Source organism: Sus scrofa, chromosome 7 (assembly GCF_054392235.1).
Source record: "Sus scrofa isolate SSC_HxYL_T2T_F1_AM1 chromosome 7, Sscrofa_HxYL_maternal_Yorkshire_Landrace_v2.0, whole genome shotgun sequence".
In the NCBI taxonomy this organism is placed as follows: domain Eukaryota; kingdom Metazoa; phylum Chordata; class Mammalia; order Artiodactyla; family Suidae; genus Sus; species Sus scrofa.
Window position 1 is genome coordinate 66,779,475 of NC_139389.1, and position 14,635 is coordinate 66,794,109.

Sequence of the window (14,635 nt, forward strand, 5' to 3'; positions counted from 1 at the left end):
GAAGAATGGGTTATATGTTATAGCGTTTTAAGAAGAATGGGTTATTAATTTTCTTGAGTAATATGGGAAATATAAACAGATTGGCTTTTTCATTTATTCTGGAACACTTTTCATATTCTAGCAGATTTAAATCCAGAAGTGATAAAGTGGTCAGATTTTGAAGTAGACTATGTCAGGCAGTTTTACTGAGTTGAAGTAATTACATTCATTCACTTAATGCTTTGATATAAATTTCTTTGCTTTTGAGGAGAAACTTTCCATTTTTCACGAGTATTCACTGAGGAGTTCCCGTCGTGGTGCAGCGGAAACGAATCTGACTAGGAACTGTGAGGTTGTGGGTTCGATCCCTGGCCTTGCTCTTTGGGTTAAGGATCCAGCGTTGCCATGAGCTGTGGTGTAGGTCACAGACTTGGCTCGGATTCTGTGTTGCTGTGGCTGTGGCATAGGCTGGCGGCTACAGCTCTGATTAAACCCCTAGCCAAGGAACCTCCCTAATGCTGCAAGTGTGGCCCTAAAGAAGGCAAAATAAATAAATAATTTTTTTTCAGAAGATTTCATTATATAAATAAATAAAAGAGCCTTAAAGTGTTCCTAATTCAAGATAACACAAAATCAAGAGGTATTAAAGGATCAACCATAAATTAAGTGCATTTCAAAAAGAAAGTAGTATTGTATACTTAAAAGCCTCCAGAATAGGGTGGTTTGTTCTATACACACTATTACTTTGAGCTTATCTTTTCTAGGGGGGCCACACCCCCATTAGTTGGAAATTCCTGGGCTAGAGATCCAGTTGCGCCATAGCAGCGACCTAAGTTACGGTGGTAATACCGCCAGATCCTTAACCTACTTACTGCACCATAGGAGAACTCTGTTTTGAGTTTATCTTTTTTTTTCCCCTGCCTTTTTTAAGGGCATCGCCTGTGGTATATGGAAGTTCCCAGGCTAGAGGTCAGATTGGAGCTGCAGCTTCTGGCCTACACACACAGCCACCTCAACACCAGATCCAAGCCACATCTGCGACCCTGCAGTGAAGCTTTTGGCAACACCAGATTCTTTAACCCACTAAGCAAGGCCAGGGAGCAGACCTGCATCCTCATGGATACTAGTAGGATTATTGACCCGCTGAGCCACAATGGGAAGTGCACTTTGAATTTATCTTTACTAAAATAATTTTATTGTTTCCACCTAAACTAATTTGTGAAATTTGACCTAAATGAAAAAGATACTCAAAGTTGGGGTTTCCATTTGGATTTTAATAATTATGGAGAAATGCCTGGATTTCTAGGTAGGCCAACTCTTTATTGTGACTAAAGATATTTAGATTGTAAAACTAGAAAGCATGTTTTTCTTTTTCTTTTTCTGAGAGAGTTAGCTTTTACCTCTGCCCTTCTAACTTTTGTCTGGAACCTATCCCATTCGCTAGCAAGTTGTTTTGTCCTACTCTGGAAAACTCCCCTGCAATATCAAAATTACCTTGCTCTGTTTGCTTTATTTGGGAATTATGATTCCTTTACAAGGTGATTTGGAGCTATTCCCACTCATTATTATAATACATGGCTAGATGACTTTTTAGTGTTCTGCTGCCATTGTTTGTTCACATTAGTCTTTAACTAGTATCTGTCCCTCAGACTGCTTTTTTTTTTTCCTTTTTAAATTGCTGTCTTCCTTACAGGGTAAGCTTCAAATCTGAAATAGTTGGAGACCATAGTGGCAGATAAAAATGTCACCCAAAGCAGGGCTTGAAAGTAGCTTTGTGCCTGACTCTTGCAGCTCCATTATTTGGCATTCAAATATTTTATAGTTTGGAATTACAGTGTACCTGTCTGCAAGGAGGATACTCTAGTCTGTCCAATATTTCTACTCCAGGTTGTTCATGTACTCCAAGGAGAAGGAGTGTGTCTAGCCTCTTGATCCTTTAACCAGCTATGTGACCTTGAACATGTCTCTTAATTTGAGTATAATTTCCCTCTCAGTTGGCTTCTCGGTGTGTTCATCTGACGGGACTGTTGTGAGGAGCACTTCAACTGATAGCAGAGTTGATATAATTTGATACCATGTATGGAAGACTTAGCCACGGCAACAGCAACGTGGGATCTGAGCTGAGTTTGCGACCTACACTACAGCTCACGGCAATGCCAGATCCTTTAACCCACTGAGCGATGCCAGGGATTGAATTTGTGTCCTCATGGATACTAGTTGGGTTCCTTACCGTTGAGCCACAACAGGAAGTCCTCTCTTTTATATATAGTAATGTGTATATGTTAATCCCGAACTCCTGGTATATCCCTCCTTTCCATGTTTCCCCTTTGGTAACCATAAGCTTGTTTCCAAAAATCTGTGTTTCTGTTTTGTAAATAAGTTCATTTATATTATTTTAAAATTAGATTCTACAAAAAATATGGAATGCTTCACAAATTTGTGTGTTATCTTTGTTCAGGGGCCCTGCTAATCTCCTCCATATTGTTCCAATTTTAGTGTATGTGCTGCTGAAACAAGCAAGAATGAAGTTAAATGCTTTACAGAATCACAATCAGTTTGTAAAAGTGATGATATTTTAATAGCTAAAAGGTAGGACATGATCTCAGAATAAAGCATAGTTTTTATTTTTTGTTTTTTTGCTTTTTAGGGCCTCATCCATGGTGTATGGAAGTTCCCAGGCTTGGGGTTGAATCGCAGCTACAGCTGCCGGCCTACACCACAGCCACAACAATTTCAGGATCTGAGCCGCGTCTGCAGCCTACACCATAGCTCATAGCAACGCCAGATCCCCAACCCACTGAGTGAGGCCAGGGATTGAACCCACATCTTCATGGATGCTAGTTGGATTCATTTCCTCTGTGCCACAACAGGAGCTCCCTAAAGCATAGTTTTTAATACTTAATCTATTCTCACAGCAATTCCTTCTCCCCCCTTCTCTTTCCTTTTCCTATAGACTGGCCCATAGACCAGCATTTAAGAATCACTACTATATTCTAATTATATCCTTTTGCAAATAAGGAAATAGGACCAAAGTTATACAGCATCCAGTCAGAGTTAGGACTAGAATCCAGGTCTTTATAGGAACTCCAGTCTTTTTTCCATAGTTCTATGTTCTGATCCATAGTTCTGATCTAAATTTGGTTTTCCATTTATGAGATATTGGCTGGCTTCTGGTTACAGAGATTAATTTCAGGTAAGTTTAAGCATCTAGGTTACAAACTTGTAGAACCCAAAAACCAAACCATGATCTAGATCATGGGTGTACGTAGACTTAGCAGACAGAAAGTTTCTTTGTTGTTTTGTTTGTTTTTGCTTTTTAGAGCCGAATCTTTTAGCATATGGAAGGTCCCAGGCTAGGGGTGGAATTGGAGCTATAACTGCTGGCCTATGCCACAGTCACAGCAACGTGAGATCTGAGCCACGTCTGTGACCGACACTACAGCTCACGGCAATGCCAGATCCTTAACTCAATGAGCAAGGCCAGGAATCAAATCCACATCCTCATGGTTACCAGTCGGGTTCGTAACCTGCTGAGCCACAACAGGAACTCTCCCAAAAGTCTTTAAGACTTTACACTCTGTGCATTTATTAGACCTATTTCCTTATCTCCAAAAGGTGAAATTGAGTGTTCATAGTCAATTGACTGATAGTTCTTAAGTATCAAATGGCATATATAAATCTATATTTCCAATCTCTTAATATGTCTGAAAAGGTTCAAAATACTGAGCTAAATATGCTACTTTATACTGGAAACGCCTAGGAAAATGTAACCAGTTTAGACATTTTAAATTATTTCCCCTCAGCAGCTGTCAGCAGTATGTTTTCAATTCCAGTTAGCTGGGTTCAACATACTATTATACATAAATTTGGGAGACTTAGTCCTTTGATCTAAAGTTATAGTCAACAGAGAGGGTATTTATGGCTTGAGATTTACAAAAAGATAATAGTAAAAATGGCCAGCTTGCAAATGAAACAGAAATTGCTCTGCTGTGCCAGGGTCTAACTTAGGTTTGTGAGGTGTAAGAAAAATCAAAGACACTTTCAGAGCTCAGCATTGGAGTGACAGGTAGGTTGAGGTTGATGGTAAGGACCTGCAGAGTCCTTGTGAGGACTGCTTCTCCTCAGGGCATGCATGCTCCCAGGGAATGAAAGAAAGAGGGACTGGTGGATTTAGAAATTGGGTAAAAAGCTCTCCCCCCACCCCCATTTACAAAAAGAGGCTTGCTTCAGATGGAGGGGGAGTGGCTTTTGAGATCTATGACTGTTTTAATCTTCCCCCCACGGGAGTGGTGTTTTTTGTTTGTTTGTTTGTTTTCCTGCTGTACAGCAGGGGACCAAGTTACACATAGATGTACACATACTTTTTCCTCCCATTGTTGTGTTGTGATATAAGTATCTAGACATAGTTCTCAATGCTACATAGCAGGATCTCATTGTAAATCCATTCCAAGAGCAATAGTTTGCATCTGTTAACCTCAAGCTCCCGATAGTGGTGTCTTTTTTAAAGGTGTGTATATATATATATACATATATATATATATATATATATATTTTTTTTTTTTTTTTTTCCCCTGTCTTTTTGCTTTTTCCAGGGCTGCTCCCGAGGCATATGGAGGTTCCCAGGCTAGGGGTCTAATCGGAGCTGTAGCCACCAGCCTACACCTGAGCCACAGCAATGCGGGATCCGAGCCGAGTCTGCGACCTACACCACAGCTCACGGCAACGCCAGATCCTTAACCCACTGAGCAAGGCCAGGGATCGAACCTGAAACCTCATGGCTCTTAGTCAGATTTGTTAACCACTATGCCACAATGGGAACTCCTAAAGATATTTTTTGTGACCAAAAAAGTAGTAGGGTTTAGCTCCATTTTGTCTTTGGATGACTAGAACATTCTTTTCCATTGATATGCTGTGTTAATGATACTGATTTTGAAAAAGCTCTGAAAAGACTCATCCGGATTCCTGGCCAGAGTGTTATTAGACTTTTTGTGTCCTTCAAGAAAGGAAATGTTCTCCTATAGGGGGATTATTAAACTAAAGGATTCTGGAATATCTTTAGGACTAAAGAATGTTAGGGGAGTTTCCCTCATGGCACAGAGGGAACAAATCCAACTAGGCACCATGAGGTTGCGGGTTCAATCCCTGGCCTTGCTCAGTGGGTTAAGGATCTGGCGTTGCCGCACCCTGTGGTGTAGGTCTAGACACGGCTCAAATCTGGTGTTGCTGTGGCTGTGGTATAGGCAGGTGGCTACAGCTCCGATTAGACCCCTAGCCTGGGAACCTCCATATGCTGTGGGTGCAGCCCTGAAAAGCAAAAAAGAAAAGGAAAAAAAAGAATGTTAAAGTCAGGAGTAACCTTAGAAGTGGTCTGTTTCAACCTTCTTCTTTTGTATTTGGAGAAACACACAGAAGGAGGAACTTGATGTGTACATGGCTTCTTAAATTGGCAAGTCTAGAATCATTCTCCTCTTACTACTGGCCTAGAGTTCTTTCCGTGATACCATTTAATTGTTGAAACAGTTCATTCACTGCTATTTTTATTTTTTTTAGGGCCGAACCCGCAGCATATGGAAGTTCCCAGCTAGTGGTCAAATTGCAGCTGCAGCTGCCGGCCTACACCACACCTGCAGCAACACAGGATCTGAGGCATGTCTGTGACCTAAACCACAGATCACAGCAATGCCAGATCCCTGACATGCTGAGCGAGGCCAGGGATTGAACCTGCATTCTCATGGATTCTAGTCGGATTCATTTCCGCTGTGCCATGAAGGAAACTCCATTCACTCCTATTTTTAGACCACAGTTACAGTACTAGCTTTTGAGAGGCATTAGGAAGAAACACTTGAATTTTATTTATTTATTTATTTTTGACTGCACCTGCGACATGTGGAAATTCCTAGCCAGGAATCAAGCCTGAGCCACAGCAGTGACAAATGTCAGATCTTTAACCTCTAGGGCACCAGGAAACTCCTTGAATGTTTTTATAACATGTAAATAATGTAATTACTATTAGGAATAATGGCATTTGAGAAAACTAAAGAATTAAAAAAGGTGTATTTGTGTGTTTTTAAATTAGAGGTTATTTTTCAATTCTGTAGGACCAAAGTAATACAAGCTATGTTATTTTTAAATTTTTGTCTTTTAGTTTTGATAATCTGTCCACTGTTGAGGGTGTCTGCGCTAGCATGTACTCAGACTACACATTGATCATCTCTAGGATAAAGTAGATAATCATGAATTTGGGGAGTTGAGCTTATACTAAGTTTGGGTGACTGGTTGTACACATGTTGAGAATGCTGTTTGGTTTTCATGTCATTGCTTTGTGGTTTCTGCAGGTTTTGTAGTGCATCCCTGAGCATGAACGCAGAATGAAGCGACGTTTGGATGACCAGGAGTCACCGGTGTATGCGGCCCAGCAGCGTCGGATCCCTGGTAGCACAGAGGCTTTTCCTCATCAGCACCGGGTGCTTGCCCCTGCCCCTCCCGTGTATGAAGCGGTGTCTGAGACCATGCAGTCAGCCACAGGAATTCAGTACTCTGTGACACCCAGTTATCAGGTAAACTGGAGCCCACCCAAGGGACTAGAGGGTGAGGGAGGAACATTGATGATTTAACCTAATTAAAAATTGTATTAAACATTCTGATATAAGAAACCATGGGATATACATATGGCATAAAAAAATAATGTAAACGGTGTACACTTGTATATTCACCACATGCTTTTTATAAAAGATGTTGTTGTGACCTTTAAAGTTAACTGTATCTCTCCCTGAACCCCTTTCCTTTCACTCCTTTCAGAGGTAGCCACTAATCTGAACATAATCATTCTTTGATTTCTTTAAGTTTTTTTGTTTGTTTTTGTCTTTTTGTCCTTTTAGAGCCACACCCATGGCATATGGAGGTTCCCAGGCTAGGGGTTGAATCGGAGCTGTAGCCACCGGCCTACACCACAGCCATGTCAATGCTAGATCCGAGTTGCGTCTGTGAACTACACCACAGCTCACAGCAATGCCGGATCCTCAACCCGTAATTGAGGCCAGGGATCGAACCCACAACCTCATAGTTCCTAGTTGGATTCGTTTCCCCTGTGCCACGACGGGAACTCTTGATTTCTTTAGTTTTTAAAAATAATTTTGTTTATGCCTCTTGGCAATAAAGTTGTGTAGTTGGATATTTTTGAACTTTTATATAACTGAAAACTTGTATATTTTCATCTTTGACTTTTTTTTTCAGTGTTTCCAAGACTCAAATTTTTTTTTTTTTTTTGGCCATTTCTTGGGCCGCTCCTGAGGCATATGGAGGTTCCCAGGCTAGGGGTCTAATCGGAGCTGTAGTGCCAGCCTACGCCAGAGCCACAGCAATGCGAGATCCAAGCCGCGTCTGTCACCCACACCACAGCTCACGGCAACGCCGGATCGTTAACCCACTAAGCAAGGGCAGGGATCGAACCCACAACCTCATGGTTCCTAGTTGGATTTGTTAACCACTGCACCACGACGGGAACACCCAAGACTCACTTTTTAAAAAAATTTTTATTAGGGGTTAGTTCATTTACAGTGTTGTGCCAATTTCTGCCCCAAGACTTATCCATATTTTTGTGTGTGACCAATTGAATCATTTTCACCATATGAATTATGAAATATATCCAGTTTATCCATTCTTCTGTCACTGGACTATCAGGCTGTTTCCAGACTTTCGCTGTTAGAGAGGAATCGTGGTGAACGTGCTCAGGTTCTACCAGTGCAGTGGTACTCACATTGGCCATCCACAACTAGCTAAGCTTGTACCAGAATGCTAGTCAACACATAACCTTTTTTATAGAGAGTCTTGCTATGGAGGGAAAAAGGCAGCAGAATTAAACAGTGCGTCTATTAGTGAACTAGTTTATATCCTGGTGTAAGCTTCTTATTTTTGCAGACCATTCAGTAGGTCTGAGGGCACAGTAGGAAGTTTCTTGAGTGTCTAGGAGAGGGATTGCTGGGTCATAGGGTATGCATATCTTCACTCTTAGCAGGTAATGGCAAGCAGTTTTTCAGAGCTATACCAATTTATATATATTTACACTGATACTGTATATTCCTATCATTGCACATCCTGGTCATTACTGATCATTCATCTCTTGTCTATTCACTCTGTTTTGTAAAAATAGAAGAGATTTGTTTTTTGTCCTTTTCAATTATGAAAGTAAATGTTATCATTTGAAAAGAAATCATAGAAGATGACTTCTTCCTCTGACCCCTCAGACTTTATCCCCCTGGTGCATTTCGTGGTTATCCAAAAATTTACGTGCTTGCGCAAGTGTATTTACCTGCTTAGTTATCTAGATACACTTCTCTCTTTATACATTTGGACCATGTATTATATATTGTTCTGTCTTTTCTTGTTTTCACTTTATGTAGTGGACAACTTTCCACTTGAATATATATGTATAAATCCAAGTAATTAAAAAAAAAAATCATTGCATGTGTAGTATTCTCTTCCAGGTCAGTGTGAACATAATTTATTTCACTGGTCTGGAGAGGCCTTCTACCTAACTTATCAGTGACTTTTTAAATGATGTGGCTGGTACTGGGAACATAAATTGGTATAATCTTCCTTGAGAGCAGTTTGACAATTTGTGTTAGATTCTTTAGTTATTTTTTTTACCTGGCATTTCTATTTCTGGGAATTTATTATAAGAAAATAGTCAAGGAAGAGGGAAACCCAGGCGAAGTAGGAAATGGTAATTCCTTAGGTGTCAGTCCTCTCCTGGAGTCCCTCTTGAAACAGTGTAGTGCTTTTCTTTCTTTTTTTTTTTAGGGCCTCACCTCAACATATGGACGTTTCCAGACTAGGGGCTGCATTGGAGCTGTAGCTGCCGGCCTGTGCCACAGTCTCAGCAACATGGGATTCAAGCCACGTCTGCGACCTACACCACAGTTCACGACAACACTGGGTCCTTAACCCACTGAGCGAGGCCAGAGATTGAACCTACATCTTCATGGATACTAGTTGGGTTTGTTACCAGTGAGCCACAATGGGAACTTCAGTATAGTGCTTTCATGTGGGGCTGGATGCTACAGTCAGAACTGCTACAGATCAAATTATTAGGCTAGGATTTGTAGAAGAGAAAGATTACTTTTTATTATTATTATTTGAACTGGTTCACCATGCTTTCCTACACTTGGGATAGTTTCATTTATTCCTATACTAGAAACTATAATGTGCTCTTATAAAACCAACCATCTCAAATATTTATATAAACTCCAGTTAAATTTTGTAAAAAACTTCAGCACATTCATGTTAGAATATAGAAGTTCAGACTAATAACTTTTGTAAGAGATATTTTAGTGCTTTTAGAATTATCTAGTTTCTTTTTACTCCTAATGTTTATTGTTTCTGTGAATTTGTAAATAGTTGCTCTGTTTTCCATCCTCTGCTCTGCCCAGGGTAATCTTTGTAAATTTGTGGGGACTGGGGGGAAAAAATATTGTCTTTTAAATTGTAGTACACAGTTTATATTGTTTTAAAATTTCATGCCATTTGGTCTCTTTATTTTGGAGATGTGTCAAATCAGGTTGTCCTTAGCTGTCTTCTACAGTAACTCTACAGTGATTAACAGTTCCGAAATAGGACATTTTTAAAAGCTTTGGAAATTTTATATAGCATTTCTTGTAATAGAAATAGAAGGGAATGGGCTTGGGCTTTTATTTTTCTCCTAAACTTATAAGAATATGAGAGAGAATAGAAAAGAAATATGTTTGAGGTGAAACCACCAACAATTTGAAACAATTTTTTCTTTATTTTAGAAGTAACAAATAAGGCTAAGCAAAACAAAATAAAGATCTTGTCTACTCCCACCACCACAGGATAAGATTTTACTATATATTTTAACCATATTATAGTTGTATAACTATAGCTATATATAGTTAGCTATATAACTAGAGCTAACATTTTACTATGTATTTTGTTTAGGATATAAAATCTTATTGTATTATGTATACTGCTTTGTAATTTGCTTTTTAAAGAAATTAAAAAATTTAAATCCATATGCAACACATGAACACATTCAACTTATGGATTGCGAACATTTTTTAACATAAAATATATGCATCTATATCAGTGCTATTCAAACTGGTCCACAGATGGCTGATGTGAGTACTTTTTTACTAGTCTATAATGAGATAAGTACGGAAATAGAGTGTTTAGAAACTTTTGTAGCAATTGGACATTGTAGTTTTATATCTGTAAAATAAGTAATGAAAATTATGAGCTTATGTATTTTTTAATCTCACTTTTCTATTAATTTATTTTTATTGTATTTTATAAACTTGTGGCCCATGATGGATTGGAATTTAAGAAAAAAGAAAAACTGGTTCTTCACTACACATAGTTTGAGAAGTACTGAGCTATGTAATTTTTAATAGCTGCAGAGGATTGTAATATGGGTGGGCTATAATTTATTTCACTAATTCCTTTCTGTGGGAAATTTTTGTTTATAATTAACTATCTTTGTGTATGCAAAGATATGGGTGTATGTTCTTTAGATGCATTTGAGGAGGAATGCAGAAGCCTTAAAGCTTCTTGTCTGTATGTCATCCGCTCCAGGTTTCAGCCGTGCCACAGAGCTCTGGCAGTCATGGGCCCACCATAGCAGCGGTTCATAGCAGCCATCATCACCCAACAGCTGTGCAGCCCCATGGAGGCCAGGTGGTCCAGAGTCATGCTCATCCAGCTCCACCAGTTGCACCAGTGCAGGGACAGCAGCAGTTTCAGAGGCTCAAGGTGGTATTCAGTTCCTTTTCTTGCATTTCTCCCTTAGCAGGCAGCATTGGCTTCAGCCTATTAGTGGTGGTGTTACAGCTTTTAACAAGACTAGGAGGAGTTGAATCCCAACAAGTTTTAACTTTGTTTTTGTTTTGAAACCTACTTAGATTTCCTGTCTTAGCACCAGTGCTTTATTCAGATAACACATTCAAGAACTGTTTTCGAAATGTATGAATGCATGGTATTCAAACATTCCAGGGTGGAGAAGCTATTTTCACAAGAAAAAAAGTCCATTTTTTTAGAAGCCTCCGTTTGAACTCCTAGTTCTTAGCAGGAATGAGGTTTTATTAGTATACACATGGTTGGCTACAGTCCTGTACAATAAATGGACCTAGTATTATCTTAAGGTTGAATCTTTTTTATTCCTGTTTATGAATAGCTGAACTGGCTGGCATCATCAAGTCTATCCTTATTAAAACACATACTCCTTTGGATGAACCTTTATGAAGTTTGGGGAAGGCTATAATTGTGAATGAAGTGTCAGTGTTTTCATCTGATCTTGTTGAATATATACTGTAGCTTTTCAGTGCTTTGAAATTCATGAGGCATCTGTGGAGAAGTGAAGTGTATATTTCCAGCTAACCTTCTCTTTTTTGAGTGTTACTTTTCACAATGTATGATTATGGTAGCAAACGTTCTAGATTTCACTTTTTCTAGTTTTACATTTATATAAAATATAAAATTAAATGCAAGAAATTCAGAATTAAAGACTATAAAGAGGTAAGACATTGGATCTTTATTTGGTCATACCAGCCTAATTGTATCAAGTAGCTTACAAGTAGGAATGAATGACATATCCATGTGTAGCAAATATTTTGGCCCTCTACTTTTCTTGATACTTAACCTAGTTCTCCTTGAGTCCTGCCTTCATTAGTTTGGGTTCTCAGGAACTTTAATATTGGACTAAGGAAATTAAATATTACGTAAATAAAAAGTACACCAAAGCAAAGCTATATGGAGGGTTTTCGTAAAATTTACTGTCTGTATTAGCTTAAATAATTAAGAGTTGACTATACATATGCGTAGTCTTTTTTTTTTTTTTTTTTCTTTTGCCATGCCTGTGGCATGTAGAAGCTCCCAGGCTAGGGATTGAACCCTTGCTACAGCAGTGACAGTGCCAGATCCTTAACCCACTGTGCCACAAGAGAACTCCATAAGCATAGTCTTTAAAGGGAATGCAGATTATTTGCGCCTAAAACTACTCTGGGTTCTATCTTTGGGAAAATATTTGTAAGTTATAGTGATGTTTTCCTCAAAACACTTTTACTCTCTGCTTGTAGAGTGATGGCTCGGTACCAAAATGTATTGTTGCTATGGACTTAACACTTCACAAAGTTCTGAAAATATTTTTTTAGGTTGGTTTGGTGCAAAAATTCCACATTAATATTATATTCTGCAGTTAATACCTTAATGCTGCAAAAGAGCTAATACATTTGCTATTAAATTAACAAAAATAAATTTATTTCTACATCCCTTTTCCAGCCAGCCCTATCAAAGCATAGCACCTATTTTATTCTCCTTCCTCACTTGAGTATAAGTCTATAGATTTGTGCTTTGTATGTTTTGCAGAAGCTGTCAAGGAAGCGAGAAAGGGCTTTGAAGTTGGGGTTATAGAGTGAGTCACAGGTAGAGTTAGGACTTCTTGCTTTGTTCTTTTAGTTACAAGCTCTGATTTTAGTTACAAGCTGTGATTCCTGGACATAATAACTTGCTGAATTTCCTTTCTAATGAGGAGGGGGTGAAATGTTTTCTTGTATCTCCATGTAATTTCATTCAGTATTCCCACATTGCTTGCCACTTTGGGATCAGTTTTAAAATGCTTTTCACATGTTTGAATCAACTTCAATAAATCATTTATATTCTATACTAAGAAAATGTTCAGTGAAAGAACACTAGGTTATTTCAGTCATTGGCATTGTCTATACTTTCTTTTTGTCTTTGGCAGATTGATGACAAGGAAGATTTGAATAATTTGAGGCATGTTTGGTGTGATTTAGTTATTTGCTAAATGCCAGCAGCATAGATATTTGGCACATATTTAGCAAGTTCTCTTTACAGTTGTTTGTGTTTGTCTCCCCAACAAGATTATGAGCTTTGAGAGGTTGGGGATCTTAATAATAAATGCCTGTTGAGGTGAGCCAGGAAGATGCATCAGCAAAGCCTAAGGGTCTCCCCAAATGCTTCCTTAAACCTATAGCTTTTCAATGACTGGTTTTTAGTTGTTGTTTTCTTCTAAGTTGTGATTCCTAGAACTGTGTATGTGCCTTTCTAAAGATTTGTACTATACTTTAGGTAACAAGAGAATGTCCTCATTATTCTTACATCAAGGATTTCATTTATAATATAGGTGTCATGCTGGATTTTTTAACCGTAGTGTTATTTTATAGCTTATTTTTATTATTATTATTTTTTTGTCTTTTGTCTTTTTAGGGCCGCACCTGTGGTATATGGAAATTCCCAGGCTAGGGGTCAAATCAGAGCTACAGCTGCCGGCCTACGCCAGAGCCACAGCAATGCCAGATCCAAGCCGTGTCTGTGACCTACACCACAGGTCATGGCAATGCCGGATCCTTAACCCACTGAACAAGGCCAAGGATCATACCCCACAATCTCATGGATACTAGTCGGATTCGTTTCTGCTGCTCCATGATATGGGAACTCCATAACTTGTTTTTATTTTTAAAAATTTGTGTCTTTTTAGGGCTGCACCAGTGGCATATGGAGGGTCACAGGCTAGGGGTTGAATTGGAGCTGTAGCTGCTGGCCTATACCACAGCCACAGAAACACAAGATGTGAGCCTCATCTTTGACCTACACTACAGCTCACAGTAACTCTGGATCCTTAATCCACTGAGAGAGGCCAGGGATCGAACTCACATCTTCATGCATACTAGTTGGGTTTGTTAACTGCTGAGCCATGACGGGAACTCCATTTTTTAAAAAATTTTAAATTGAAATTTTTATTTTTTATTTTTTTTTATTTTTTATGGCTGCACCACAGTACTTGGAAGTTCTCTGGCCAGGGATTGAATCCAAGCCACAGCTGTGACCTGTATCACAGCCCAGCAATGCTAGATCCTTTAACCCGCAATGTGGGCTGGAGATCAAACCTGAACCACTGCAGTGACCAGAGTTGCTACAGTCGATTCTTAACCCACTGCACCAGAGTGGGAACCCCTTATAACTAATTTTTAAATAGTAGTTCTTTATGACTTGCACTTTTCATGCACATACACACACACACACACACACACACACACACATATCATATTTAATTTCCTTCAGATTTCTCCTTTTCTCTGTGCGTGTACTTATTATAATACCAAGGAGTGCTTGTTTTTAATTTTTTGGTGTGTTTATTTATTTTCGATAACTCCTCTGTTAATGTGATTTTGAGTGCTATCCTTAAATACCTTCTGAAGTCTTTGTTCCTTTAGCTTGGTCATTATTGAAACATTTCAGTGTGGAAAATTTGGAATATGAATTAAGTAGTTCATTGAACTTGAACAAAATTGTCATGTTATTTATAAAGTACCAAAAGAACAACCATCAAATGATTGGGGGTTTTCGTCTTTTGAGTTTTTTGGCCATGCCCACGGCATGTGGAAGCTCCCAGGCCAGGGGTATAACCGGTGTCACAGCAGTGACAATACTGAATCCTTAACTCGCTGTGCCATAGGAAAACACCTGAATGACCACAAGTAGGGCTTATCAAACCAAATGTTTATTTATAAAACTTTTCTAAACTTGATATTTTGTATAATTTAAAATGATCCCAGAGTTCCCGTCATGGCTCAGCAGAAATGAATCTGACTAGTATCCATGAGGACGCAGGTTCGATCCCTGCCTC

General features: G+C 38.9%; 1 protein-coding gene and 1 non-coding gene across 22 annotated transcripts in view; one reads left to right on the plus strand and one right to left on the minus strand.

Moving 5' to 3' along the window:
• SIN3A (SIN3 transcription regulator family member A) overlaps nt 1-14,635 on the plus strand; it is a 73,704-nt gene that overhangs the window by 17,700 nt on the left and 41,369 nt on the right. For 20 of the 21 annotated variants that reach the window (XR_014810528.1, XR_014810527.1, XR_014810531.1 and 17 more), the window contains 2 exons: nt 6,315-6,536; nt 10,567-10,743. Coding sequence is in view for 16 of the 21 variants with exons in the window: in XM_084968713.1 (XP_084824839.1) it covers nt 6,348-6,536; nt 10,567-10,743 (366 nt within the window). In the remaining 5 variants the exon portion in view is untranslated. Of the gene's footprint in view, nt 1-2,437; nt 2,569-6,314; nt 6,537-10,566; nt 10,744-14,635 lie in introns of those variants that run through there. The other variant, XM_013978060.3, reaches the window with a different exon arrangement.
• LOC146401644 (U6 spliceosomal RNA) lies at nt 2,393-2,499 on the minus strand. The gene has a single exon (XR_014811758.1). It is a non-coding gene; the product is annotated as a U6 spliceosomal RNA (small nuclear RNA).